Consider the following 25969-nt stretch of genomic DNA (forward strand, 5'->3'; position numbering starts at 1 on the left):
CATTTGAAAGTATCTGTTGCCTTTATGTTATGGGTATAACAATTTCTATGGGTATAAAATTATTGCATGACATTTTCCCCCCTGGCTACTTCTGAAAATTATTGTAGAATTCAACAAACCTGTAGAGAAGTCTGGAACCAGTTAATTTTTTCCTTGTTGTCATGATTTGATCTTTTTTGCTTAAATGTTCAGAAGACTCTTTTTTCTGTTTACTGAGTATACTTATCAACGTTAATTAGCTCATATTATTTTTCTTCTGGGACATGCTGACTTAAGTCTTCAGCCTCCTGTAAGATGGTAGACTAAGTTCACAAGACAGAGGTATCCCTTGCATTGTAAACACATTGAAAAGATCAAGAATAGAAAGGCAGGGACGCCTGGGTGGCTCAGTGGATTAAGCCTCTGTCTTCAGCTCAGGTCCTGATCTCAGGGTCCTGGGATCGAGCCCCAGCTTCGGGCTCTTTGCTCACCGGGGAGCCTGCTTCCCGAACCGCCCCCCCCTCTGCCTGCCTCTGCCTACTTGTGATCTCTGTCAAATAAATAAAATCTTTTAAAAAAGAGAATAGAAAGACAATGTAATGACTGAATTGAATATCAGCTGAGGCTCTAACTCAGAATAAAGTAAACTCAGAGATGAAGAGATGGAAAACTGAAAGACAAATCAAAAGATAGGCAGGGGGAATGGGAAGATCCAACATATGCCAGACAGACTTCCTGAAGGAGCACATAGAACGGGGAAGTAGAACATTCAGGGAACTAATAACGGCAAATTTTCCAGAACTTAAGAAGGACATCACATACAGAATCCCTAACAGTATAAATAAGAACACATTTCAAACACATAATAATGAAACCACAGAACATCCCCAAAGAAAGAAAGTTCTAGTAGTGATGGAGGGAAAATTATCTACTAAAGAATGATAATCAGCCAAATAGCAACTACAGATACCATAAGATAATAACACAACACCTTCAAAGGCTGAAGGAAGAATCACTGTCAACCGATAATTCTGTGCCAAGCTAGCAACCATTTAGTACTGAGGGCAAAATAAAGTCACATTTGTACACAAAATGATCAACAGTTTAATACCACAGACCTTACTGTAAGGACTCTAAAGAATATACTTAGGCAAGAAGGAACAGGGATGGAGATGAAACACCTGAGGCAAGAAGCCATGGTAAGAAGAGATATGGGTGAGATAGCTCAGAAAAAAATATAAGTATTAATCCTAAAAACTGCAGCAACAATAACTTCTTTAAAAAGACATTTGATGGGGTTTAAAACAATGAAAACAAAATAGTAGACATGGCATGTTATACGGAAAGTAGGTTTTTTGGAGGGAAGTTAAATTTTTCTAGATCTTTGAGAAAGAGACACTGATAATTTTAGAATAACTTAAAAATATAAAAAAATTAATATGTGTGTTGGAAATTTGAGGGTAGTCAATAAAATTATAGAAATAGAATGCAGAAAATAGCAAAGGGGGAAAAGCAATGAACTAAAACTTGATTAATCAAAACGCAAGACTTCATAGGAATAAAGAAAGCCAAAAAAAATCTATAATGAATAGAGATATTTTCTTTTCAGTTTGTTCGGTTATAGTTTTCAATTTTTTTCTGTTGCATTTATTCTGTTTTCTTCTTCAGCAATACCAAATGTGCATGTGATAAATCTGTTGCCCATCTTTTGTATCTACTTTTTCCTTTATTATTTCACTAGTTTTTTCAAGGCTGTTATCTCACATGTCTGTGTTTTCAGCAATATCTGTTATTCTCTTATTTCTGCACTCCATATGGATATGATTTTGTGATGGTATTATTCTTTTCCATTTTTCTCCTGAGCTCTGTGAGATTATTTTGCATCTGTTTCTCGAGCTTTTGTATCTCCTCTCTCTCTCTATATATATATATCCCAGATAAGTGTGTGTATAAAAATTCTTTGGAATTAAAAAAAAAAACTATATTAACCTCATTTGTGGTATAATCTTTCTGGTATGTGGTCGTTATCTGCCTTTCTTACGTCATGATCTTTTTCCTCTTGGTTTTCTTATGTTTTGCCGTGGCCCCCTTTTGGCCATTTCTATTCCGAATGAAGTTGCTCCCAGTCTGGTAGGGGCTAAGGGCCAGGGAGTGCCCCTGAGAGTCCGCTGCATTACAAGACGGTGCCTGTGAAAGCTGTTTTGCTTTGCCCTGTAGCATAATTCTAATGCAAGTTAGTAGAAGTTGCACTGGTTTTTCATGAGTCCCCACGTGATACAATTTTCCAGGATGCTTACCTTTGACTTAGCTTTCACAGCCTTCAGCTTATACAGATTGGCAGCTCAGGGCTGCAGGTCACCCAGGGTTTTCTTCCAGGGATTCACTGATAGTTGCTTCTTAGAGAAACGGTGTGCCTGTGCTTTGCTGGTTGAATATTTCCCCTGCCCCCACTGTCAAAAATGGTGAAAGAAGGTCTTTCGGCAGCCTAGACACCACCTCTCCTTCCAGAGGAGGCAGTAACTGTTGTGCTGCTCAGGGGCCCCACCACCAAGGAAACTGGCTGTCCCAGTGGACTGAGTAGGGATTCACTTATAGCATTCTCCTTGACTGAAGGACAACATTCCCAGGCTTTCTTCTTATATCATTGTTCAGAATTTTAAGTATTTTCTTGCATCATTGAGACTTTTTCTTGTACTCCTTGTTATTTTTCAGTGGATTTCAGGGAGAAGAGGTTGCAGAGCTATTTTTACTTTATTGCTTTAAACTGGAAACCACCTTTTGCCAGCCGCGCCTTTAATAACAAGTTTCTTCCTGCTACATGCATACTTTTAATGTTTTAGCCCCTTTCTCTGTGGGAGTGGGGAAGGGTTTACCAGAAAGATTTTTCCTCAAGATAGGAAAAAAGTCACTCCCACCTTATTTTTTTTTTAAATTTTATTATTTATTTATTTATTTATTTGAGAGAGAGCATGAGCAAGGAGAAGGTCAGAGGAAGAAGCAGACTCCCCTTGGAGCTGGGAGCCCGATGCGGGACTCGATCCCAGAACTCCAGGATCATGACCCGAGCCAAAGGCAGTCATCCAACCAACTGAGCCACCCAGGCGTCCCACTCCCACCTTATTTTAATGAGACTTCTATTTCATCAGATCAGAATTCCCTCTCCACTGAGAGGGCTCATGAGATGAGGAAGGCTCCCAAGAGATTTTAATGTTATTTTACAAGCAGACCCAGAACTCAATCAAGACTATTTAAAATTGGGGCACCTGGGTGGCTCAGTGGGTTAAAGCCTCTGCCTTCAGCTCAGGTCATGATCCCAGGGTCCTGGGATTGAGCCCTGCATCGGGCTCTCTGCTCGGCAGGGAGCCTGCTTCCCCTCTCTCTGCCTGCCTCTCTGCCTACTTGTGATCTCTGTCTGTCAAATAAATAAATAAAATCTTTAAAAAAAAAAAGACATAAAAATAATATAATGTAGGTTTAAAAAAAGAATATTTAAAATTAAATATCTTTATTAATCACAGTGCAATTCATATTGGCAAAATTATGCTACCGATAACAGTTTAAAGACATATGGGGTCTGGGGATGACTAGTATGTCATATGGGGAGGGGTAAAATTTGTTATTTTGTATTATCAGTTTCACATTGAATCATATTGTTTTGATAAAGTGGAATTTTAAGTTATTTTTATCGTATGGCAAAGATAGGGAAATTTTTTACTGACGTTATTCTAAGAAAACTTACAATAGCACCAGAGGCAAAACCAACTTGGTAATAGTTGCCAGTGGCTGCAAATGATCTGTGTGAAGAAAAATCCTATATATGCCTTTCATTTGACCAAGGGTGAGGATCCTATAGCCAAGGGCTCTAGTTCAAGTCACTTCATGTCCTCTCCTTAGTACCTAGGCTCTCTCAACCCGCTGTCAAGCCTGCAGACTCTGAGGCATCATTCCCTATCTAGTATACCATAGTCCTGAGGAGGATGGTGTGTTCAAAGGTGTCCAGTCTTTCCTGGACACATCTGTGTTCTGGGTAAGCGAAGGAGTAACAAACGGTGCTGGAACAAGTGGACGTACAGTTTCCGGTTCACAGAAAAATGGAAGGGAAGGTACAGAGATTTCCCCATATTCTCCTGCCCCCACCTGCATAACCTCTCCCATAGTGAACATCCCCCACCTCAGTGGTACATTTGTTACAACTGATGCACCTACAATTGACACATCATTATCATCCAAAGTCCATAGTTTTTACATTAGGGTCTGATCTTGATGTTACACATTCTATGAGTTTGGAAAAATATATAATGACATGTATCCATCATTATAGCACCATATAGAGCATTTTCACTGCCCTAAAAATCCTCTGTGCTCTGCCTATTCATCCTTCTCCCCTCCCCAACTCCTGGCACCTACTGGTCTTTTTACTATCTTCATAGTTTGGCCTTTTCCAGAAAGTCATATAATTGGAATCTTAAAGTCTGTTGCCTTTCCAGATTGGCTTCTTTCACTTAGTAATATGCATTTGGTAATGCATTAAGTTTTCTCTAGGTCTTTTCATGGTTTGACTGCTCATTTCTTTTCAGTCTGGGATAACATATTCCATTGTTTGTGTGTTGGTTTCTGTGTGGTCCTAAATTTTCAACTCCCTTGGATAAATGCCAAGGAGCATGATTACTGGATTGAATGATAACAGTATGTTTAGTTTTAGTTTTTGTTTTTATTTTTTAGAGAGGGAGAGAGAGGGGGAGAGGGAGGGGTGGAGGGAGAGGGAGAAAGAAAATCTAAAGCAGGCTCCACTCCCAGTGTAGAGTCAAACATGGAGCTCGATCTCATGACCCAGAATCATGAGTTGAAATCAAAAGCTGGATGGTCAACCAACTGAGCCATCCAGTTGTCCCTGGATTTTGGCCATTCTGATAGGCGTGTGGTATCTTGTTTTAATACGCATTTCCCTAATAACATGTGCTGTGGAGCATCTTTGCACATCCTTACTTGCTATCTGTATATTTTCTTTGGAGAAGTGTCTATTAAGGTCTTCAGCACAATTTTTAATTGAGTTTTCTGTTTCCATATTATTGAGTTTTAGAACTTCTTTGTATATTTTGGATAATAGTCCTTTATCAGATGTATCTTTTGCAAATATTTTCTCCCAGTCTGTGGCTTATCTTTTCACTCTCTTGACATTGCCTTTCGCAGTGAAGAAGTTTTTAAATTTTAACGAAGTACAGCTTATCCATTATTTCTTTCATGGCTCATGCCCTTAGTGTTCTATCTAAAAAGTCATCACCATACCCAGCGCAACTATGTTTTCTCCTATGTTATTTTGTAGGAGTTTTATAATTTTGCATTTTACACTTAGGTTTCTGATCCATTTGAGTTAATTTTTGTGAAGAGTAGAAGGTCTGTGTCTAAATTTTTTTTTTTGCATGTGTACGTCCACTTGTTCCAGCACCATTTGTTAAAGACTATCTTTGCTCTATTTTGTTGCTTTTTCTTCTTTGTCAAATATTATATATCTATCACATATATATATTATATATCTATCACATATCTATGTGAGTCTATTTCTGAGCTCTTTATTCTGTTCTACTGACCCAGTTGTCTATCCTTTTGTCAATATCAAACTGTCTTGATAGCCTATTGTAAGTCTTGAAGTTGGGTAGTGTGGGCTTTCCACATTTCTTCTTCTCCTTTAATGTTATGTTGGCTATTCTGGGTCTTTTACCTCTTCATATGAAGTCTAGAATCAGTTTGTCAATATCCATAAAATAAAATGTTGGGATTTTGACTGGGATTGCACTGAATCTATAGATTAAGTTAGGAACTTGATAGATCAACGATGTCTTAGGCTGGATTTGAGTCTTTCTCTTCCCCCACATGGAAGGCTAGAGCTGACTGGAGTTCGGAATTTCCTTTCCCCTAGGCCAGTTAGGCTCTGACAATGCCCCAGCAAGTTGGGCTGTGGTTAACTCACAGGTTAATATTTTTATGGAATAAGTTGATTGAATTTTTCAATTTTGTAATATAATCAGGTATATTTCCCACTTGCTATTTGTCTTTATGATATTTTCAAAGATAGAATATGCTGTATGTGTAACAATACATTTACATATTTAATATCTATCACAGTGCCCTGTTAATAGGGTTTTTCTCTATGTTCTGAGTGCCATAATATGTTCAATCCATGAGGTACTAGGGGGCTACACTGTGCTACCAACGTAACCAGTGAGTGATGTCCTGGTTTTCCTGAGATAAATGGTTCTACGATGTGCATTGTTTTCTCTGCTCTAGTTTCCCCTGCACTTTGAATTCTGGTAAGTAATATTGGCAAAAAATCACCTTCCAAAGTTACGGTGCCATAGTGCTTTACCTACTACAAAGGTACAAGGAGGATCAGAAGCTGAGTTAGAAGACAAATTTTCTGTTCACTTGTGGTGCTTTCAAGGAAATGCTTGAGGAAGCAGAGAATAAAGAAAATTAGAAGATTGATAGAAGTCTTTTTTGACATTTTGAAGGATATCTTAAATATTGCTAAAAGCTGAGACGATTGAGAAATTGCTTCAGTATGATACTGAAAATACTTCCCCATGGGAACTGTAGGACCTCATATTGAGAGCTCTGGTTCCTAGGAATGTATCTCCATGATGAACTGGGGTAAGTGTGCATATACTCTTTTCACTGGCTCTTTATTGATCTCCTCTATTAGATCTAACAGGTTTCCAGTTAACGCTTTGTTTGGTAGTCACAAACCTATAAATAGCAATAATTTTTCTCACTTTCTTTTCGATGTTTTTACCTCTTCACATTCTCATCCAACTGCATTGCCTGATTCTTGCCTGCCCATGTCTTTTTCATGATTTGCAAGAGGATGATTCTGCCTTAATCATAAGAATGCCTCCTATTCTTTACAACATAAAGGGGCACTTGGGTGGCTCAGTTGGTTAAGTGTCCAACTCTTGATCTCAGCTCAGGTCTTAATCTTGGGGTCCTCTGAGTTCAAACCCCACGTTAGGCTCCACACTGGCATGGTGCTTACTTAAAAAAAATCCTCTTATCTCTATTTTATGAAAATTTTTAACATCAGAAATTGCTTGATTTTATCAAATGCTTTTCTAGCCTTTATAGGAGATAATGTATGCCAATACATTTCGAAAAATTGCTCATTCTTTTTTTTTTTTTTTAAAGATTTTATTTATTTATTTGACAGAGAGAGATCACAAGTAGACGGAGAGGCAGGCAGAGAGAGAGAGAGGGAAGCAGGCTTCTTGCTGAGCAGAGAGCCCGATGTGGGACTCGATCCCAGGACCCTGAGATCATGACCTGAGCCGAAGGCAGCAGCTTAACCCACTGAGCCACCCAGGTGCCCCAAAATTGCTCATTCTTGTTGTTAGTCCTTATGAAAGAGAAAATTAAAACCAAAATGAGATACCACTATATTTTACCTAAAATGCTAATATTAATAGGGTTGATTACACCAAGTGTTGCTGAAAACATATGGAACTTGAACCTTCAAACACTACTGGAGGGAGTGTAAGTTGGTAAAAACATTTTGGGGAATTGGTTGCCATTATATTATTTCTGAAATCTGAGCATGTCCATATTATGAAGCCAAGAATTTTGACTAGCGCATATAGCCAACAGAAATGCACAAATCCGTGTGTATTATAATAGTTTATAATGTGTACATTATACTAGTTTTATTTGTAACTGGATCAAACTGAAAAGCAATGTTCATTAACAAATAACAGAATAGGTAATTAAATTGTAGTATATTTGTACCGTCACCTAATTAAAAATAAGATACTAAATTTTTTTCTTTGGCCTAAGACATTGGATCATGTTAATAATTTGCCTAATGTTGCTAGGTTCTTGCATTTCTGGGGTATTCCTTATTGGTCATGGTGAATTGGTATTATTTGTATTTTTTAGGCTTAAAAGACTGGCTTCCATCTTTCTTTTGGTTAACTCTGACATATTTAAACTTATGTTTTTACGTCCCTTATTACAGTGACTTAAATCCTTCTGTTGACTATGAACTTGTGAATTTTAGTTTAAGTCAGAACCTCAGTATTCAGGACCTCAGTATTCCAAAATTACCTTTTCATATACAGAAGCACCAAAATCCTTTATCAAATTTACCCGAATCTCCTTTCTCACTTCAATTTTTAGCCATTTAAACTCTAAAACTAGTTCCCCCTACGGCCCCCAGGGTGATTTAGTCACTAAAAGTGTAGATAGAGAATATCCTCTGAGCCTTATGATGTTAAACAGGATAAAAAAAAATGGATAGAAAATTGCCTTCTAATGTCCTTCATTAAAGGTTATTCTGTATTTTAAATTCTATTTTTTTTATTGCTTTTGTCTGCCACAGGCATAAGATTCTTGATACGATAGAAGAACACTTTAATAGTACACTAGCTTTTATCTATGCATTTTATCTTCTACTTTTATGATTCATTCACCTATGAAGATGGCTCTTTTGATAAAATGCTCTGGGTAAGTTAAGGTGAACTAACTTGTATTCCTTATTACACTACCCAGAAGAATATACGTAATTATGTAAAAGGTTAAGAGTGTGTTGGCTTATTCATTCAATAATTATTTATTGCCTTGTTTTTATATGAGGTTCGGGACTACTACTGTATATTATCAAAATAGAATCATGTTCAGGAAATGATTTTTTATTTATTTTTTATTTTTTAAAGATTTTATTTATTTATTTGACACAGAGAGAGAGATCACAAGTAGGCAGAGAGGCAGAGAGGGAGGGGGAAGCAGGCTCCCCGCTGAGCAGAGAGCCTGATTTGGGGCTCAATTCCAGGACCCTGAGATCATGACCTGAGTCGAAGGCAGAGGCTTAACACACTGAGCCACCCAAGTGCCCTGGAAATGATTTTTTAAAAACTAAATGAGGTTGACTATAATAAGCAGAATCTTTTGAACTGTGTCAAGTAATAGGATTGGTTTTCTTTTTTCCTTCTTTTTAACGTGTATGTGCCTATTAGTGAGAAAAGTATCTTTCAGAGTTATTCAGGACTAACTGCTGTTTAGAATTCAAGGGAGCTCTGGGGATGTGGCTATTGTTTTGTCTCTTTAGCAGCCAGGTTTAAGGGCTCTCTGGAGGGCTGGGTTGCTCAGCTGGTATGTGCAAGACCCACAGGTCCTACGCATCTGGTTTGTATGTGTCTTGATACTTGGATTTCCCTCAGCTTTCGGGAGGCTGCACAGGACGTGGGAGATGGAAGCCTCAAGTAGGAAGAGGAAGCCTCCTATGTCTACCTCGGTGGGTGCTGAAATCACATCCCTTTCCACAGAAGGGACCAGGCGCTATCTTGTATAGGACTCAGCTGCTCTTTTAATCTCCTATTTTGGCTTTTTATTGTCCGTTTCCCCAAATTCCAATGTCTGGTTTCCCCAACAAAGTCTAATTCCATCTGCCATGGGCAGACTTCTCTTTCCCAGCCAGCCTGGGGCCTAAGTCAGGGACATGGCTTTGGCAGTTCAGAGTCTCTTTAAGGCAAAACTAGCCATCTGTTGAATAAACTAATATGATGCTAAGAAAAAGAAGGTTTAAAGCAAACACAACCTATTAATTTTTCGTTATGACTTATCAATTGCTTGAGCCAGAAAGATGGGCCTTCATTTTATGTACCATGTAGTTCAATCGATATATTCCATGACACAGGTATCAGAGACAAAATCAGTAAAGAGAGCCTGAAAGACGGAGAGCACCTATTTATTTGTAGAAAACTTTGAAAAGTACACTAAATAAAACATTTGCCCTGATAGACAAAGTAATCCCTGTGAAGACGGGAGCTGGTGTGGTTTGTGGAAGGGACACAGGAAGGCTGCTAACATATTAGGTCTTTCCCCAGTTCGGCTGCTACCTCATTATCATGTGAACTCAGGCCACACATCGTACCTGATGGAGCTGTAGTTTCCTCATTGCGAGTGACATAATAATACTTGCTAAATATATGCCAAAGGGATTTTGTGAAAAGGAGAAGTAGGTGGTTTGAATACTTGGAAATGTTAGAAGGCATTCTTATGATGGGAAAGAATGATTTTGGATTTCAGATGCAAGCGTTAAGCAATCTGAGAGGAGTATGAAATTTGGGTCAACTGCTGCAGTAGGGATTCTCATCACTCCAGTGGTTTTCTTTGTAAATTTTTACCACAATACCATATTATCATAAAGTCTATATTATTTCATATATATATATGATTATTATTAACAGTCTGGCCTTAAAGTGATTATGTTTGCTCTCAAATGTAAGACATTTATCTTAAAGTTTATTATAACCTAAATAAGATATAAGGACTTATAGTAAAAATTCTGACTATATTTATCATGGAAATCAGTAGGAAATGGGCTTTCTTTAAGAGAAACTTCTGGGGGCACCTGGGCAGCTCAGTCACTTAGGCATCTGACTCTTGATATTAGCTCAGGTCTTAATATCAAGGGGGTGAGTTTAAGCCCCATGTTGGGCTCAAAGAAAAAAAATTTCTGTGCTACAACAATATTTTGGAATATATATTCCATTTTGTAGACCATGCCAGTGTCTAACTCTTATACAATCTACATTCCAATTACATATGCAAAAAAAATTCAACTGTCTAAGCATAATTCATCAACCAAACAATTTTCTTTACCTGAATCTCAGGTGCTCAGGCCCTGTGTTTAAATATATAAAATTACTATATTTAATCAGTGATTGTAATATTTAATCGGTGTGCTTTGTTTCATTCCTTTTCCCCCAATTTATAGGGGAAAAAATAAAACCCTTTCTGATTTTTATACTACCAAGGTTGTGAGCAAATCCAAAACACTTCATAAACATTTGTTTATCATCACTCAGCATAGACCAAGGAAAATGTCATCCACCTCATCCAATAAGTATTTTTTTTGTTGTAAGCACAATCTCAGTAATATATTTCTGATTAATATAAATAGAAACAATTAGTTAAAACTTACTCAGTTTGATACCCAAATATTTAAGAGCATGGGGGCTTTCATAGAAAATAATAAAAAGAATACTTGGTGGTAATAAATATAGAACAAAGCAGTTCAATGAAATTCACTTGTATCTTAATAGTGTATGTTTCATCTTACTATTATAAGCTTAAAGTCTTATGGATATTATAAAACTAAACTTTGATGTTATAAAATGAAACTTTCTGCTGTGGACTTTACCTGGCTCCTGAGGAAGTATCAGTTGATAATCTAGGCTTGGAAAGGTTTGGTTAGCGTTCCTTGAGCTCTGAGTATTTCATGGACTTTGACTTTACAAATGAGCTGAGACCCTGCGGCATCCTTCAGACAGATAGAGACTTCATAGGTGACTCAGTAGAAAATTTGGTTTTTAAACAGAAAGAGACCAGCATCACCCTTACTGTTGGCAGAGTGTGATCTAAAAGAGAGATTTAAAAAATTAACAATATTTGAGTTGTGCTTACTAGGTAACAGGCTCCCCCAAGCTCTTTAGAGGCATTAACTCATTTAATTTAATCCTTACAACGACATTAATAGATAGTATGAATATCTTTGAGGTCACTTGATCAGAGAGTGATTGAGATTCGACCACAGGTTCCCTGGCTCCAGAAGCTTGGCTGCCTCTTTTTGTGATTGGTGATAAAAGTACCAACCGAGCTGGTTTTCTGGTACTCTGCTTTACTCCAAGGAAGAGTAAAGCAGAGTACCAGAAAACCAGTCTTTTTCATTTTAGAACAAACCAGGCTTTTTTTTTTTTAATTTGAAAATTTTTTTTCTATAATTGATTTTTTTAATTGAGGTAGAGTTGACATATAATCTTACATTAGTTTCAGGTACACAGCATGATTCAATATTTGTATACTCTCCAAAATGATGACCACAATAAGTCTGGTTACCATCTGTCACCATGCATAGTTATAATTTTTTTTTTCTTGCGATGTGACTTTTTAAGATTTACTCTCTTAGCAGCCAATTAGTTTTAACAAGTACTGTGGTGAACTTGAGAGGACAGCCATGGCAGTCGTCTATGCCAGCAAGGCACATCTATACCTAGTAGTTGGATTTCCTATAGTAAGATTAATAATCAATTTCTACAAGGTTAATACCTCCCTCTTGGTTACATAATAAACTTTCCTTATAAAAAGTCAACCTTGCCTGAGACCTGGCCATTGCTAAGGCAGCATGGTGGTTGAATTGTGGGCACAGAGAGATGAAAAGTCCATAGGGTCTGAGAGGGGAACGTCTTTGCTTCTGTACCATTCATAGATTTCTTTTGCATAGGTATTTTTTTAAGTGAGTTTCATTTAATATTGCTCTGTTTGTATTTCACATTCCCCTTAAGCATCTAAAAATGTTACAGAATAGTGTCATTTCCTTCCACATTCAATATCCCATCAGCCAGAGAATTCCAAAAAAACCAAAATATTAAAAAATGAATTTGAACTTGGCGATTCCATTCAATCAACTGTCAAATGGAATATGAGGGAATCTCTTTAGGTCCCAGCCATAGCACTTGGCATTTTACAGTTACCCCGTTCAACCCCAGAGCCTTGCAAGGTGGGGTCATCATTTGAGGGCCACGGAGAGAGGCTTGCAGAGGGTAGTAGCTTGCCTAGCTTGCCATGAATTTCACAGTTAATAAAAGGTCTTAGTGAAGTATAAATCCGGGTGTTTCAGGCTCCATGTAACACAGTATTATTTAAGAGACGATCCAAGGCTTGCTAAGAATGTACCAGATTTGCTGGCAATCAAGTGATGGGTCAACACACTGCCTCTGGAAATGCTGAGCAAATAATGGCGGGGAGGGGTGCGGTGCAACCAGCCACTTCTTACATGATTAGTTGAAACACCTTCACACACAGGTTGGCAAACTGAGATAGCTGAACTAAGGCTCCAGGCTAATTTATTTACTTACCAAAGGTCTCTCCTTTTTGAACAAAGGGGACACCACGGCCTAGGAGGGGAATTAAAACAATTTGCCAATTGAAGCTGGTTGGTGCTGCAGTACTGAACGGCCAATTGGCTGCACAGAAGTCTTTTCCGCCCCGCCTGAATGGATAGAGCTACCGTAGAGACTACCGGCGCTCACCTCCAGATGAGAAGGCAAGTCCCATTATAAGGGATATACATAGATCCATAACACATCCTAGCAGTATGTTTCTGTAAGAAGTGCGGGATGGAAGGTTTCATTAATCCGGGACCGGAAAAAAAAAAATCTTGCTCCCGGAGCGTGTATTTTGGGAGGAAATTACACCATTGAAGTCCCCTCCTCGAGATACCCATTTCCCTCAAGGTACATCATCTTTCTTTAACGATCCCGGGGGGGGGGGGGGGGGGTTGCGTATCGAGGCTCAAGGCCTATCCCTCAGCTCCGAGCAGCACAGCTGGCGCTGGGGTCCCGGGGCAGGCGGGGGCGGCGGTGACGCAGGAGGCGGCAGCGGCCCAGGTCGCTGCGCGAGGGGAGGGGGCAGGTTGCTCGGCGCGGTGCGGCGCCGGCCAATCAAGAGGCGCGGTGTTTGGGGCGAAGGGAGGGGAACGGGTGGGTGGGGGCCTCCAGGTTTTCTCGGGTGCCCGGGCGGCGCCGCCTGCAGTTTCGAGCTCAGGCGCGGAGCCCCGCGGGGTCTCCGGGCGCACGCGCCGGTCCTCGGTTTTCCGCGTCTCCCCCGCCCTTTCAGGCCCGTCCCCCTTCAGCGACCCAGAGGCGGCTCCGACGGCGCCCGGCCTCCTCTTCGGGCTCCCGGGGTCTGCCCGCAGCGCGAGTCGCCGGGCCGCTCTACGCCCGGTGTCCGGGGGCGGAGTGGGGGCGGCGCCGGCGGGGTCGCCTCACCCCAGGCCGGCGGCGGTAATGTTGCTGCGGTTGCCGCCCTTGCGGCCGGGCGGGCAGCTGGCGGTGGCAGGAGCCAGAGTCGGAGCGCGCTCGCCGCTAGCCGGGACGCCGCCCTCGTCTGCGCACCGCTCCCGCGGCCGCCGCGGGGCGCCGGGGCCCGGCGCGGCATGAGGAGGAGGCTGCGCGCCCGCGAGCGCTCAGCTCCTTGGCCCCCAGGGCCCCCGCGGGCCCCCGCGCGTCGCGCGCGCCGACTGCGGCCCCGGCGCCCACGCTAGCCCCACGCAGGCACGAGACGCCGCGGCCGGGACGAGGCGGCGGCGCAGGCCTGCCGAGCGCGCGCGGGCCGCTTCCCGAGCGCGGGGGCTAAGCGCCCCGGACCCCAGCGGACGCGGGGAGCCCGGGCGTGCTGCAGTTCGCTGCCCCTCTCCGCAGGGGCGCCGCGGCGCGCAGCCCGCGCCAGTTCCCACCTGCAGCCCCTCCTCCCGCCGCCGCGGGGCGGATAAAAGGCGCGTCCTTGCCCTTCCTGGGCCTCCGCAGGTCCAGCCGTCCCCGGCCCCGCCGCCCCACGCCTCGCCTCCTTTTTCCCTCCTCCACCCCTTCCTCCTCTCCTCCCGCGCCTCCCCTCCCCCGACTCTCCAGCCTCCCATTCATTCCGTCCGCTCCCTCCCCTTCCCTCATTCCCGCTCCGGCCCTCTCCCCTTGGTCCTCCCCGCGCGGACCCCGTTGCATTCTCGGGGTTCTTGGTACATTCATGGAAGTTTAGGGCCTGGATGGTGCCCCCAAGTCCGGCGTGAGAGCGCAGCCTGAGCTGCTGGCTGGGAAGAGGAAGATGTCTGTGCTCAAGAGGATGATGCGGGTCTCCAATCGCTCCCTCCTCGCCTTCATCTTCTTCTTCTCCCTCTCCTCCTCCTGCCTCTACTTCGTCTATGTGGCTCCGGGCATCGGTAAGCACCGAGACACACCCTCCCTTCCCACAGTCACACCGAAGGAAATGCAGGATGTTACTTATGAGATTTGGAAGGTGTATAAACAGGAGACTGGCAGAAAGCATTTTATTTGAAATGTTATTTCAGACGTGTCAGATAAACCGCTCGGGGCATGGCTTTAGTACGTGAGTTTCTTTTGTGCCGGTTTAACTAACTTAAAAGACTGCATTAAATGGACGTAGCAAAATTAGGTGTAATTTTGCCGGATGCCCTGGTCGCTTTCTCGAGTATTCTTGACAGCTTTATTCATGTGATATCAGCTCTTGAAGCTTAAACTCGGTGCTTAATCCAGGTTTTATTCAAACACCCTCGGATATAATAACTGGTTTAAAAATAAGAAGGAGAAATCAACACCAGGGGATGTGATTGAGTTCAAGAATGTATGTATTCTAGTGTTCTAGGTCACTTTTTTAGAATGGGGTCAGTGAACATTGGTGCCACACTTCAGGAATTTTTAGGCGATGAGTTTTCTTGTGAAAACAATGCTCCATTCTTTAGTCAGCTTTTCAAGGGTAGGTAGATTCTGCTACCTGTTAGGATGATTTCTGAGATAATACAGTGATTAAAGTGACAGTTATACAGGATTGTTTGTAGTTTAACATTTTAACCTATTTATCATATTTTGGGTCAAATACCTTTTTATTTTTTTATTTTTATTTTTTTATTTTTTTTTTTAAAGATTTTATTTATTTATTTGACAGAGAGAGATCACAAGTAGACGGAGAGGAAGGCAGAGAGAGAGAGAGAGAGGGAAGCAGGCTTCTTGCTGAGCAGAGAGCCCGATGCGGGACTCGATCCCAGGACCCTGAGATCATGACCTGAGCCGAAGGCAGCGGCTTAACCCACTGAGCCACCCAGGCGCCCGGGTCAAATACCTTTTTAAAGAATCTATTTGGATTGGGTCATTTAATATTCTAAGTACTCAGTCCCCTTTGGTTGAAAGGTGCCAGTGTGGCATTCTAATGAGTAAAAAATAAGAACTTCGTATGGATATTAAAACACATTGTATCTCCAAAACTTTTTCTGAGTTTTTCCTGGCCATTATGTGTTTAATGTTAAATATTTATGGTATGTATTTAATGTTAATGTATTTAGTGTAAAATATAAGTTTATTGTTCACAGTAATAGTGGGTGTCTCCTATTATTTCTTTTTAGAAACTAGTAGTCTTTTGAGCCAGGGCCTTTTCTCCCTGGGTAAGTCAAAAATGTATGGCCTCTTATACAATGAAAACACCTGCAGAATTTTGAGATGGCATTAGTATCACAGCATTGTCTTGTGTGATTATAATAGAGTATTGTAATGAATTGCAGGGGAGAAGGAAGATGCAAACCTCATGAAGACTGTTGCATTTCCTGGAACAGAATTACTGTGACTTTTTCTTGATTAAATTTTTGAATTCAAGTAAGATGTGTAAATTAAGATAATGATGCTTGAGAAGACATAAATTGTTGAAACCTTGATGTATTCCAAAATAGAAATTTGAGGTTAAAGTTTTAACAAGTGTGAATATTTTAAGATGTTATTTTCTTTTAAAGCAGTTTTTTCTTTAGGCTAAATAAAAACCCCTGGAAGCCTGTAGTAGAAATTACAGTGGTGTTCAGTGGACTTGAGAATAGTTAGCCAAATTATTTGGCTGGCTTTTCTTTTCTTTTTCTTTTTTTTTTTTTTTTTAATTTTATTTATTTATTTGACAGACAGAGATTACAAGTAGGCAGAGAGGCAGGCAGAGAGAGAGAGAGAGAGGAGAAAGCAGGCTCCCTGCTGAGCAGAGAGCCCGATATGGGGCTCGATCCCAGGACCCTGGGATCATGACCTGAGCCGAAGGCAGAGGCTTTAACCCACTGAGCCACCCAGGTGCCCTTGGCTGGCTTTTCTTAAAGTCCTCTGCCATTTTGACAGTCATAGAAATTAACTCTTCCTTCTACAGCCATTTTTACATTGTCATGTAGCTCTTTAAAGGCTGGAAATCTTTGAGTGATGTTGGTTACTCAGACATTAACTTTGAACGGTTTTGCAGAAAAAGGTTTTTTGCACTTAGGCAACAATGTTTTTACTTTCTTGGTATTTTGAATAACTTGTTGAAGTTATGATACTCAAAATGTTAACCAAAGGAGATCAGAATTCTGTTACTTGGTAGTCATCCTTTTTTTTTTTTTTCTTGGCACATTGATATATTATCTGTAGATTCTTAAAATTCTATTGATACGTAATACTAATACTTTTTTCTCAGTTATGTGTGAGTTTAACGTTTGCCACAGACTAATCACTTATATATCATAAAAATTTGGCAATTTTCTTATAGACAATTAGGTTGACACACTTTTTTTTTTTTTTAAAGATTTTATTTATTTATTTGACAGAGAGAGATCACAAGCAGGCAGAGAGGCAGGCAGAGAGACAGGAGGAAGCAGGCTCCCTGCTGAGCAGAGAGCCCGATGCGGGACTCGATCCCAGGACTCCGAGATCATGACCTGAGCCGAAGGCAGCGGCTTAACCCACTGAGCCACCCAGGCGCCCAGGTTGACACACTTTAAGCTACTGTTTTTGTGGGTCTTAAATTTAGAACTTAAAAAAATTGACTAAAGCCAGTAAGGAAAATGAAACCCAATACTTATAAAGTGCTATCAATTTGTTAAGCTATATCTATTTCCCAAACCCAGTATTACTTAGCAGAAAAAAAAGTCTCCTTATTTCTCTTTTATTGGGAAGCAGTTTTCCAAAAATCACGTTTGCCTGAAAGCTCAAATTTTATCATTGGCAACAAATACTGTCAGGGTCTTTTTTTTTTTTTTTTTTTTTTCCTTTGGAAGTGCCAGGCTCACTTTGTTCATTTTTGGGAAAATGTAGGTCAAATACAGGGGTTTAAATAACCAAGCTTGTCAGTTCTTTAAAGTAAAAGTGATAGTTCATGAAAAATGTGGCTAGTTTAGCTCACAATGCAAAATCAGCGCACAAGTTGATTTTCAGGATAACCGTAGTACGTTGGTGTGCTACAGAAATGCTTCATGTACACTTCCTGTTTCATTCCAGATTTCTTCTTAATGAGATATATCCCCAAACTAGGTTCTTATAACTAATTTACATTCGATGAACAGAGAAACTTCTTGAAATAATTCATATTTTAGTCTGAATTACATCTTAGGGCAAAACTTTCTTGTGATGAAAATATATGTGGTGTAAGAGAGCACTTTTTATTGATTCTAAGTAAATGTTTCAAATGTCTTCTGTTAAAAAGTCCGTATTATTCCTGTCCACATCAACCTGTTGTGTAGACGTTAATTTTATTTTCCTACATTTTCTGTCCAGAGACCTGTTTTTGTCTTGCACCTTCCCCGGGCAGCCCTTTTCTCATTTTTAGTTCCTTTTTCTTAGACTTCTTCTTCTTTTTTTTTTTTTTAAAGATTTTATTTATTTATTTGACAGAGAGATCACAAGCAGGCAGAGAGGCAGGCAGAGAGAGAGGAGGAAGCAGGCTCCCTGCTGAGCAGAGAGCCAGATGCGGGGCTCGATCCCAGGACTCTGAGATTATGACCTGAGCTGAAGGCAGCGGCTTAACCCACTGAGCCACCCAGGCGCCCCTTTCTTAGACTTCTTAACCTGTGTTTCTCCCTCCCTCTGTCTCTTCCCTCTGAGCAGATAATACTACACAGTTGTAGAAAGCATAGTCTGTTTAGTTTCCAATGTTTTCTCATGTTGAACAATTCATTGGCTATTTAGGTGTTACTCTAAGAGTCCCATCAGACTCCAAGCTCATTATTTTAAGAATAATTTGAAACATTTTCCTTGAAATTTCTGATTCATGCAGGAAACGCACGGATAATCTTTATATTATGAACTTTAGTAACAAGGGAAACTGGTCTGTAGACACCATCCCCCACAGGAAGACAGATTTTTTCCCTAGCCCATCTGGTAGAGTCAGGAGCCATTAGTTGTTTCTCGTTCTCTTTCGCCTTTGTACGTGATTGCAAAAGGATGAGTGCATTTCCCCCCCAAGTTCTTGACCTGGCTGGATTGAGGGTAGAATCCCATTTAGTGTTTAGTTTTCAGTGCAGCTTCCAACACAACATACTTGTATTTTCCTGCTGTAGCATCGTAGGAGAAGATGAACTTACGACTTCGGAGTTCATTCATCCAACACAAGTGGAGTATCTCAGATAGGCTAGACATTGTTTGAGGCACAGAAGATAGATGACTAAGATGCAGTTACTTCCTTCATGCTACAATGGGACGAGCACCAGGAAAGAGCTGCCAGTCATTGGAAAGCCTGCATTGTGGAGTGAGGGCTGGTTAAGGATTTCCAGAGGGAGCTGGTGGTTGGAACAAGCTATTGAGGATGGATAAGATTTAACCGGACTGAGTAATGGGGCAGCATGGCCAAAGATACTTACAGAAAATAGGAGTATTTCCATCTGGCTACCACTTAGGGTATGGACTGGCAGATCAGCCACATTGAGAAAAATTCTTGGGACTCCCCTGCCCCGCCTAGTGTTTTGGTGTTGAGGTCCCTAAAATTCTGGCAGAGAGAAGCTGGTTTTGACTCATATAGGTTTATCAAAGCTGTTTGTGATTAAGAAAAAAGTTGATGTGCCTATAATCAATGGGGTAGTATTGTGGAGAAGATTGCACGACTCATTGGGAGTGGGGTTTCACTGTCTATGTGACTCACCAGAGGTTTTGACCTTTCCTAGATGTGCTGACAGGCCGTTTTATTCTTTGAAGAGAGGTGGAATCTGGTTGGGGCACTTTGGTCTGGATTCCTGTGGGTCCTTTAAGGAATTATCTGGCAATTTGGGCCTCTAGGCGGATTGCGCTCTGCTGGTACTAGTGTAATTCATGGGCAGTCAGGACGTGTGTGTGTGTGTGTGTGTGTGTGTGTGTGTGTGTGTGTACTAGTAGGTGTTAGGGGAGAGGTAACTTCGTTAGGTCCTTGCTGAGAGCCCCCTCACATTTTCCCTGGGTCTCTCTTGGCTAGCTCAGAAGGTGGCAAGTTGCCCTGCAGCTTTCTTATCATAGCCCTTTGGCCTCCTGGCCCTGGCTGGGTAAGCCTGGTTGTGTTGTGAGCTGTTACAGTTTGTTTTGTGTTTCAAAGGTCCCTTGTTTTTTTCCTCACCCAAGTTCTCTGACCTACATGGCTCCTTTCAAGGGTTCTTTTGATTTGGGCTCTGGTGTCAGCTGTTTCTTTCCTCTAGGCCTTCCTTTGCTGGTCCACTTATCCGATGCTCAAATTTTTGTCCTGGGAGTAGCAGGAAAGATCAGAAGTTTTGAAAAGGGGAATGATGCAATCCTTTGTTCTACAGCATTTCTCTTAGCATGGAGCCCAGTGATAGAGGGCACAACTAGTGGCAGGGGGACCAGGTAGGAATTTTTTTTGGTAGCTCAGAAGATTAGAATATGGTCAAGGTCATAGTTGGGTCTGGGCAGAGTTGAGAGGATGGGAGTAGTGACATTGAATGAAAGGGAGAAGCTTTAAGACATTGTTTGTATTCTAGCTTCGACAACCTGGTAGCTGGTCATAGGGAATAGAGAAAGGCATGTGCTTGGAGGGAGCTGTTTTGGTTTTAGAGAAACTGAGTTAGGACACCAGTGGAATGCCCAGGAGGAACTTCTCAGTAGTAGGAAGATGGACATAAGGACTTGGAGCCCAGGAGAAATGTTTGACAGGAGAGAGATTTGGCTATCTTCAGCAGGTAGGTGAATGGTACTTATTTCTCTCCCAACATATCTGAGTTTTATTTTTTATTTATTTTCCATTCCTACAAGCAGAAGTGACTCACTGAATCAGTTACTCTTAAATGTGGGATGATAGAGGCTAAATCAAAATATAGAGGAGGTCCAAGTGTACTTTGAAAAGTTTCCTGTGAGACTCTGTTCCCCTTTTCATTCCCCAGTACCAAATAGGCAGTCATTGTGGTTGATACATGGGAAGTTTTGGGTGGCCACTCAAGGAGAACTTGTGGAAGCTGAAAAGAAGGCAGCTGTGGATGCAGTCTAACAGCTTAGGGTAAGTGGAGAAATAGGAACAGGAAAATGAAGGGAAAGAGAGATCATATGAGCAAAGTGAGGTTTTGTTAATGAATGAATTAATGAATGAATGAAAAATGATGATTAGCAAGACAAGTGTTGAAATGGGTTAATGCAGGGTGACTGGGTGGCTCAGTTGGTTGAAAGACTGCCTTCGGCTCAGGTCATGATCCCAGGGTCCTGGGATTGAGCCCCACATCAGGCTCCCTGCTCAGTGGGAAACCTTGCTTCTCCTTCTCCCTCTTTCTTCCCAGCTTCTGTTCCCTCTCTTGCTGTCTCTCTCTCTCTCGCTGTGTCAAACAAATAAAGAAATAAATTCTTTTTAAAAAAATAAGAAATGGGTTAATGCTTGTAAGAAAAATTACCAATTTGATAAGTAGGAGGTCCATGACAGCTGCTTCAGGAACAATTTTTGTTTTGATTGGTCAGATAGCCTTGAGTTGGGTAGTAAATCAGAGGTCACAAGAAAGTGTCTTAGTTAGGGTAAAGTAGGGGGAAGGAGGTTCTAAGGAGTCTTACAAGATGGGAAGACCTGAGGTTCTATAAGAACTTTATAGAAAGGTTTAAGGACTGAGGACAGGGTTTGAAGATTTGAGAAAGGGAACAGATTATGACATGTGATCTAGGAAGACTCATTCCTTCAATTTTTCATACAGCGAATGTTTGCAGAAAGTGCTGTGGTTCAGCGTTGAACAGGATCTATGTGGTCCCTGTCTTCATAGATCCTATAGCCAGTGAGAATTCCTCACAACTGAAGAATAACTATTCTAGAGTAAAGTGAAATACCGTTTGCTAGGGAGGCGTGGGTTGTGGGATGGCCCTGAGCTGGTTTAGGCATTATGAAGAAGATGAAGGTGCAGCTGAGGCCAGAAGCTTAAGTTAGGTAATTAAAAGATGGGCTTAGGAGAAAAATATTTCATGCAAGAATGGAAGATTCGAAGGCTAAGAGGTGAAGAAGTGGAAAGTCAAAACAACAACAACAACAACAAAGAAACATAGGGGCCAAAGCATAGAGTGCAGAGGAGAGTGTGGGCTGAAGCTAGAGAGATAAATATGGGTCTAATCATGATCCTTGTAAACTGGGTGTGAGAACTTGAGGTTAGCCCGAGGATAGTTTCAAACCATTGAACTTAAATTTTGAGTAGGACAGTGACACGATCAGATTTTCATTTCAGAAATATTTAGGCATTACTGGTATGAATGGATTAAAGGGAACAAGATTGCAATCATGGAGAGCAGGTAGAGAGAGTAGGATCAAGTGTATAGTTACATTAATTTTGGAGATGGAAGAAGAGGACATAAAGATGTTTGTATTAGCAAAAATGAGATGAATATGGAGAATAAGGTTCATTCTTGGTTGGGTAGGTATCTGAGTTATTTGTTGAGAGTGAGGCACTCCGTTTATTTGACCAAACCTTAGTATAGAGTGAACGGTTTTCTAACCCAAGTTAAGAGATTTGGTTTCTGCTTCAGACCACACTAGAGGCTTAGTGAAGAATTGTTGAGTGGCTGAATGTTTCTGATTAAATCACTTCTCTTGGTATGGCAGCTCCTTTGTCCTCTTAACCGGCTTACTCATCAGTACCATTGGGTTGTTACATGTTAGATACCTTGGGAGAATATGGAGGGATGGGCTGGGAATTAGGAACTGTAGAGAAAATTGGATTGGTCTGTATGTTAATTATCTATAACTTTGTGAATTACCCCCAAATGCAGGGCTTTAAAAGAACAAATGTATTATTATCTCATAGGTGCAGTGGGCTGGGAATCTGGACCTGGTTTGGTTGCATGCCTGTGGTTCAAGGTCTCTCATGAGGCTACCGAGTGTTGAGTGTTGATCAGCCTTGTGGTTCGCCCATGTGGATTTGGGCAGGACTCAGTTCCTGAGGGCTGTTGGACCAAGACCTCAGTTCTTTGCAGGTTGTTAGTTGGAGGCCTTCCTCCCTTCTTGCCACATGGGCTTCTCCATAGGGCAGCTCATGACCCCACCACTTTCACCATATTTTCTTTTCTTTCTTTCTTTCTTTCTTTTTTTTTTTTTTAAAGATTATATTTATTTATTTTAGAGAGAAAGTAGTAGAGCGAGAGAGAGAGAGCATGAACAGGGATGAGGGGCAGAGGGAGAGGGAGCCACAGACTATGCTGAGCAGGGAGCCCAATGTGGGACTTGATCCCAGGAACCTGAGATCATGACCTGAGCAGAAGGCAGACGCTTTACTTACTGCGTCACCCAGGTGCCCCTGCCATATTTTCTTAGAAGAGAGTCACTCGGTCTACATTCGAGGGAATGGGTAGTGTTCTTAGAGACTTCCCACCCCAGTCTGTGGGACCCCGAGTTGCTATTCTTGAGCAGCATTTGTAACTTAAGCTATATTGTTGCAGTATAAATGAATCTAAATCCTTTGGACTTGTGGGAAATGCAGCAGTATTTTTGGATGGAAAATTGATTCACTGAAATCTGACAATGCTAAATACTATTCTTCGTGTTTTTCTTTCATGAATAAATTTGAGGTCTATTGAACAATGTGGTGGAATGAGATAAGTGATACATGTATTCTGCAGCAGTGCTTATCGGACTTCCTTTTAATGTTTGTGAGAAGTAAAAATAGCCATGTCTGTGGATACTTCTAAACCTAAAACTCCTAATCTAGGTTTGTAGTGTCCATATGGTAGGTGTGGTAGGTATTCCAAATACCAGTTGGAATTTAGTTGGGAATGGAATGGGTTTTTCTCTTGAGGCAGTGTTCTACAAGGTGGATAATTTCCTAACCCACCATGCTGTCGGGCTTTTTATCAAAGAGTGTACTGCAGAGCTTATCAGAGCACTTGAGTTTGTAGGCCTTAGGCTCTGATAGTCAGAGCAGTGGCTGCCAGTCTCCTCACCGGTGCTCTAGGTTTGAGCCTGTGTTCAAGGGCCCAGTGCCATGGGAACCTTGGACACAGAGGCCATGGTGTCTGGAGCCAAGGCTTTGTGCAAAGAAGTCCCAGGAGAAAGATTCGAGATGGAGCTTCACGGAGCTGTTCCTGCCACACCCCAAACCCCATGCTCATGGAATAAAAGCCTTGTTTTAAAGAAAGAGAAGGCAAGACAGCCTCTCAAAGATTGTCATGTGCCCAAAGTCTCACATGTCATGGTTGGAAGAGCTGAGGCATATAGTTTTTTGGAAGAGCTGAAATGTATACCTTGGGATAGCTGACTCTTCCACTGTGCAGGAGGTGAAGGGTCTGGTCATTGTTGCCTGGGAAATGATTTGGGGGAAATATGAGCTCTGTGTTCTTTAGGTTAAAGGAACACCATATCGAAGAGAGATGAACCTTTTTTTTTTTTTTTTTTTCGAATAGCATTAGGTAACAGTGAGGGTAGTTACAAAGAGTCAGATTTTAAGAAATCAAATCATCCTGACTGAACTATAAACAATGAAATAAGGCTTCCTAGGTGCCTCATCCAGCCAGGGGTAGATGACCACCTGTTATAGCTGGAGAAGGCGCTATACTTGGGAGACTGGATAGACTTCTAATAGCCTCTTTTTTTTTTTTTTTTAAGATTTTATTTATTTATTTGACACAGAGAGAGAGATCACAGACAGAGAGGCAGGCAGAGAGGGAGGAGGAAACAGGCTCCTAATAGCCTCTTAAACGCAGTGCTGCTGTGTTAAACTCTGCAGCAGCCTCGCTCACCCAGCCTCAGGGCAGACCTGCTCCTCCACCTGTCTCCCACACCCCCACCCACACTGCCTTTTGTGACTCCCTTTCCCTTTCAAGCCTGCGTTTCATGTTTGTCCTCACCTCAGTAAGTGTGAAGGTGGTGGGGGGAGGCTGCAGTGTGACCATGGAAAGAGGTGCATGGCGCGGGTTTGCGTTTGGGAGTTCGGAAGAGCATTGATGTCTGCATTCGCAGTGTTCCCCTTCCGATCAACTTTCCTGGCTGCCTGAGACCAAACTGGCTGTTGTTACCACTGCCTCAGACTACAGTGTTCCCGTTGAATCAGAGCTGCCTGCCCCTGTCATCTCTGTCATCCCTTTTCCCTCTGAATCTGTTTTTCTTCTTTTTAATTTCTGGAGGACATGGTAATTTAGTATTTTAAAGACTGTTTCTTTTCATTTCTGCCTTTTGTCAGAATAGCAAAGAGAATACTATCATACAGGTAATGTGATTTGAGTTGAAGATCAGGCCAATTCAAGGTTGAAAGTAGGCACCTACAATGCTATTAACATTCCTTTGCAAAATTAAGAGTTTACTCCAGTTAGTACTAGATACTTTTACTTCGTGTCTTGGATTCACTGGAGAATTTCAGGTAACACCTCAATTTTATTTTTCTCTAGTATGTGAATCCTGCATTGGGCCAACCTGATTTGTTATGTTTCATGGGTGTACTTGTTTTTGGTCATACCACAACTTGGCAAAGTTTGTTTTAAGCTAGAGCAAGAACCCTCCTCAGTTAAAATAGGAAAGCTAGCTTAAAGGATGTTCGTCAGCAGTTCTATTTTTGGCTACGTGGCACAGCAAAATGTTTAGGAAAACATACTTAGTAATTTTAAATCTGAAATTTATAATTAACTTTTTTTTTTCTCTAGAGGCATAATAAATATGGCTCTTTGCTTTCATCTTTGTTTTCAGGATTAATTACTCGAGTTAGTAAAAGTCTTTGGCTCCACCAAATCATTGCGTGATACCATTATAATAGGAGGTAAACATAGATTCTGCTATGTCTGAATAAGCTGTGCATAAATTAGAAAGCTGTATAGAGGATTTATTTAATATAAGTTAAACTAATATAAAAAGAAGATTCTACTTTTTTGCTTGTTACAAATGTTATGTTTAAAAAATTACTACAAGCAGTGTTTTTCAAACATGAATGTACTTAAGCCTTACTTAAGGTGGTTTGCATACATAAGTTTATTTCTTAGGTTTTTATTACCAGATATGCTAATTCTGATTCTGGTTCATTTTTAATACACATCCTAGGTAATTCTGGACCCTGGGAACTTTATTTCTGACAAATACTCCAACTGATAGGTTAAAAAAAATCAAGTGGTAGATAGGTTTATTTTTTGAAATTAATCATCTTATATCATTTGCTCTTTCATAGAAGTAAACTTACTTTTTTAAAAACCAGATTAACGTGTTTGTAGCATCATGTTTTACTGGAGATAGAGATGGCAATCAT

At 41.2% G+C, this 25969-nt stretch overlaps 1 protein-coding gene across 6 annotated transcripts in view; it reads left to right on the top strand.

Moving 5' to 3' along the window:
• The first annotated feature begins 12948 nt into the window (after positions 1 to 12948).
• The window catches only part of B4GALT6 (beta-1,4-galactosyltransferase 6), a 70378-nt gene continuing 57357 nt past the window's right edge, over positions 12949 to 25969 (top strand). For 2 of the 6 annotated variants that reach the window (XM_047697745.1, XM_047697744.1), the window contains exon 1: positions 13517 to 14737. Coding sequence is in view for 3 of the 6 variants with exons in the window: in XM_047697744.1 (XP_047553700.1) it covers positions 14623 to 14737 (115 nt within the window). In the remaining 3 variants the exon portion in view is untranslated. Of the gene's footprint in view, positions 13070 to 13513; positions 14738 to 15934; positions 15974 to 25969 lie in introns of those variants that run through there. The other 4 variants (XM_047697743.1, XM_047697742.1, XM_047697746.1 and 1 more) reach the window with 4 other exon arrangements.

Source organism: Lutra lutra, chromosome 12, assembly GCF_902655055.1.
Source record: "Lutra lutra chromosome 12, mLutLut1.2, whole genome shotgun sequence".
In the NCBI taxonomy this organism is placed as follows: Eukaryota; Metazoa; Chordata; class Mammalia; order Carnivora; family Mustelidae; genus Lutra; species Lutra lutra.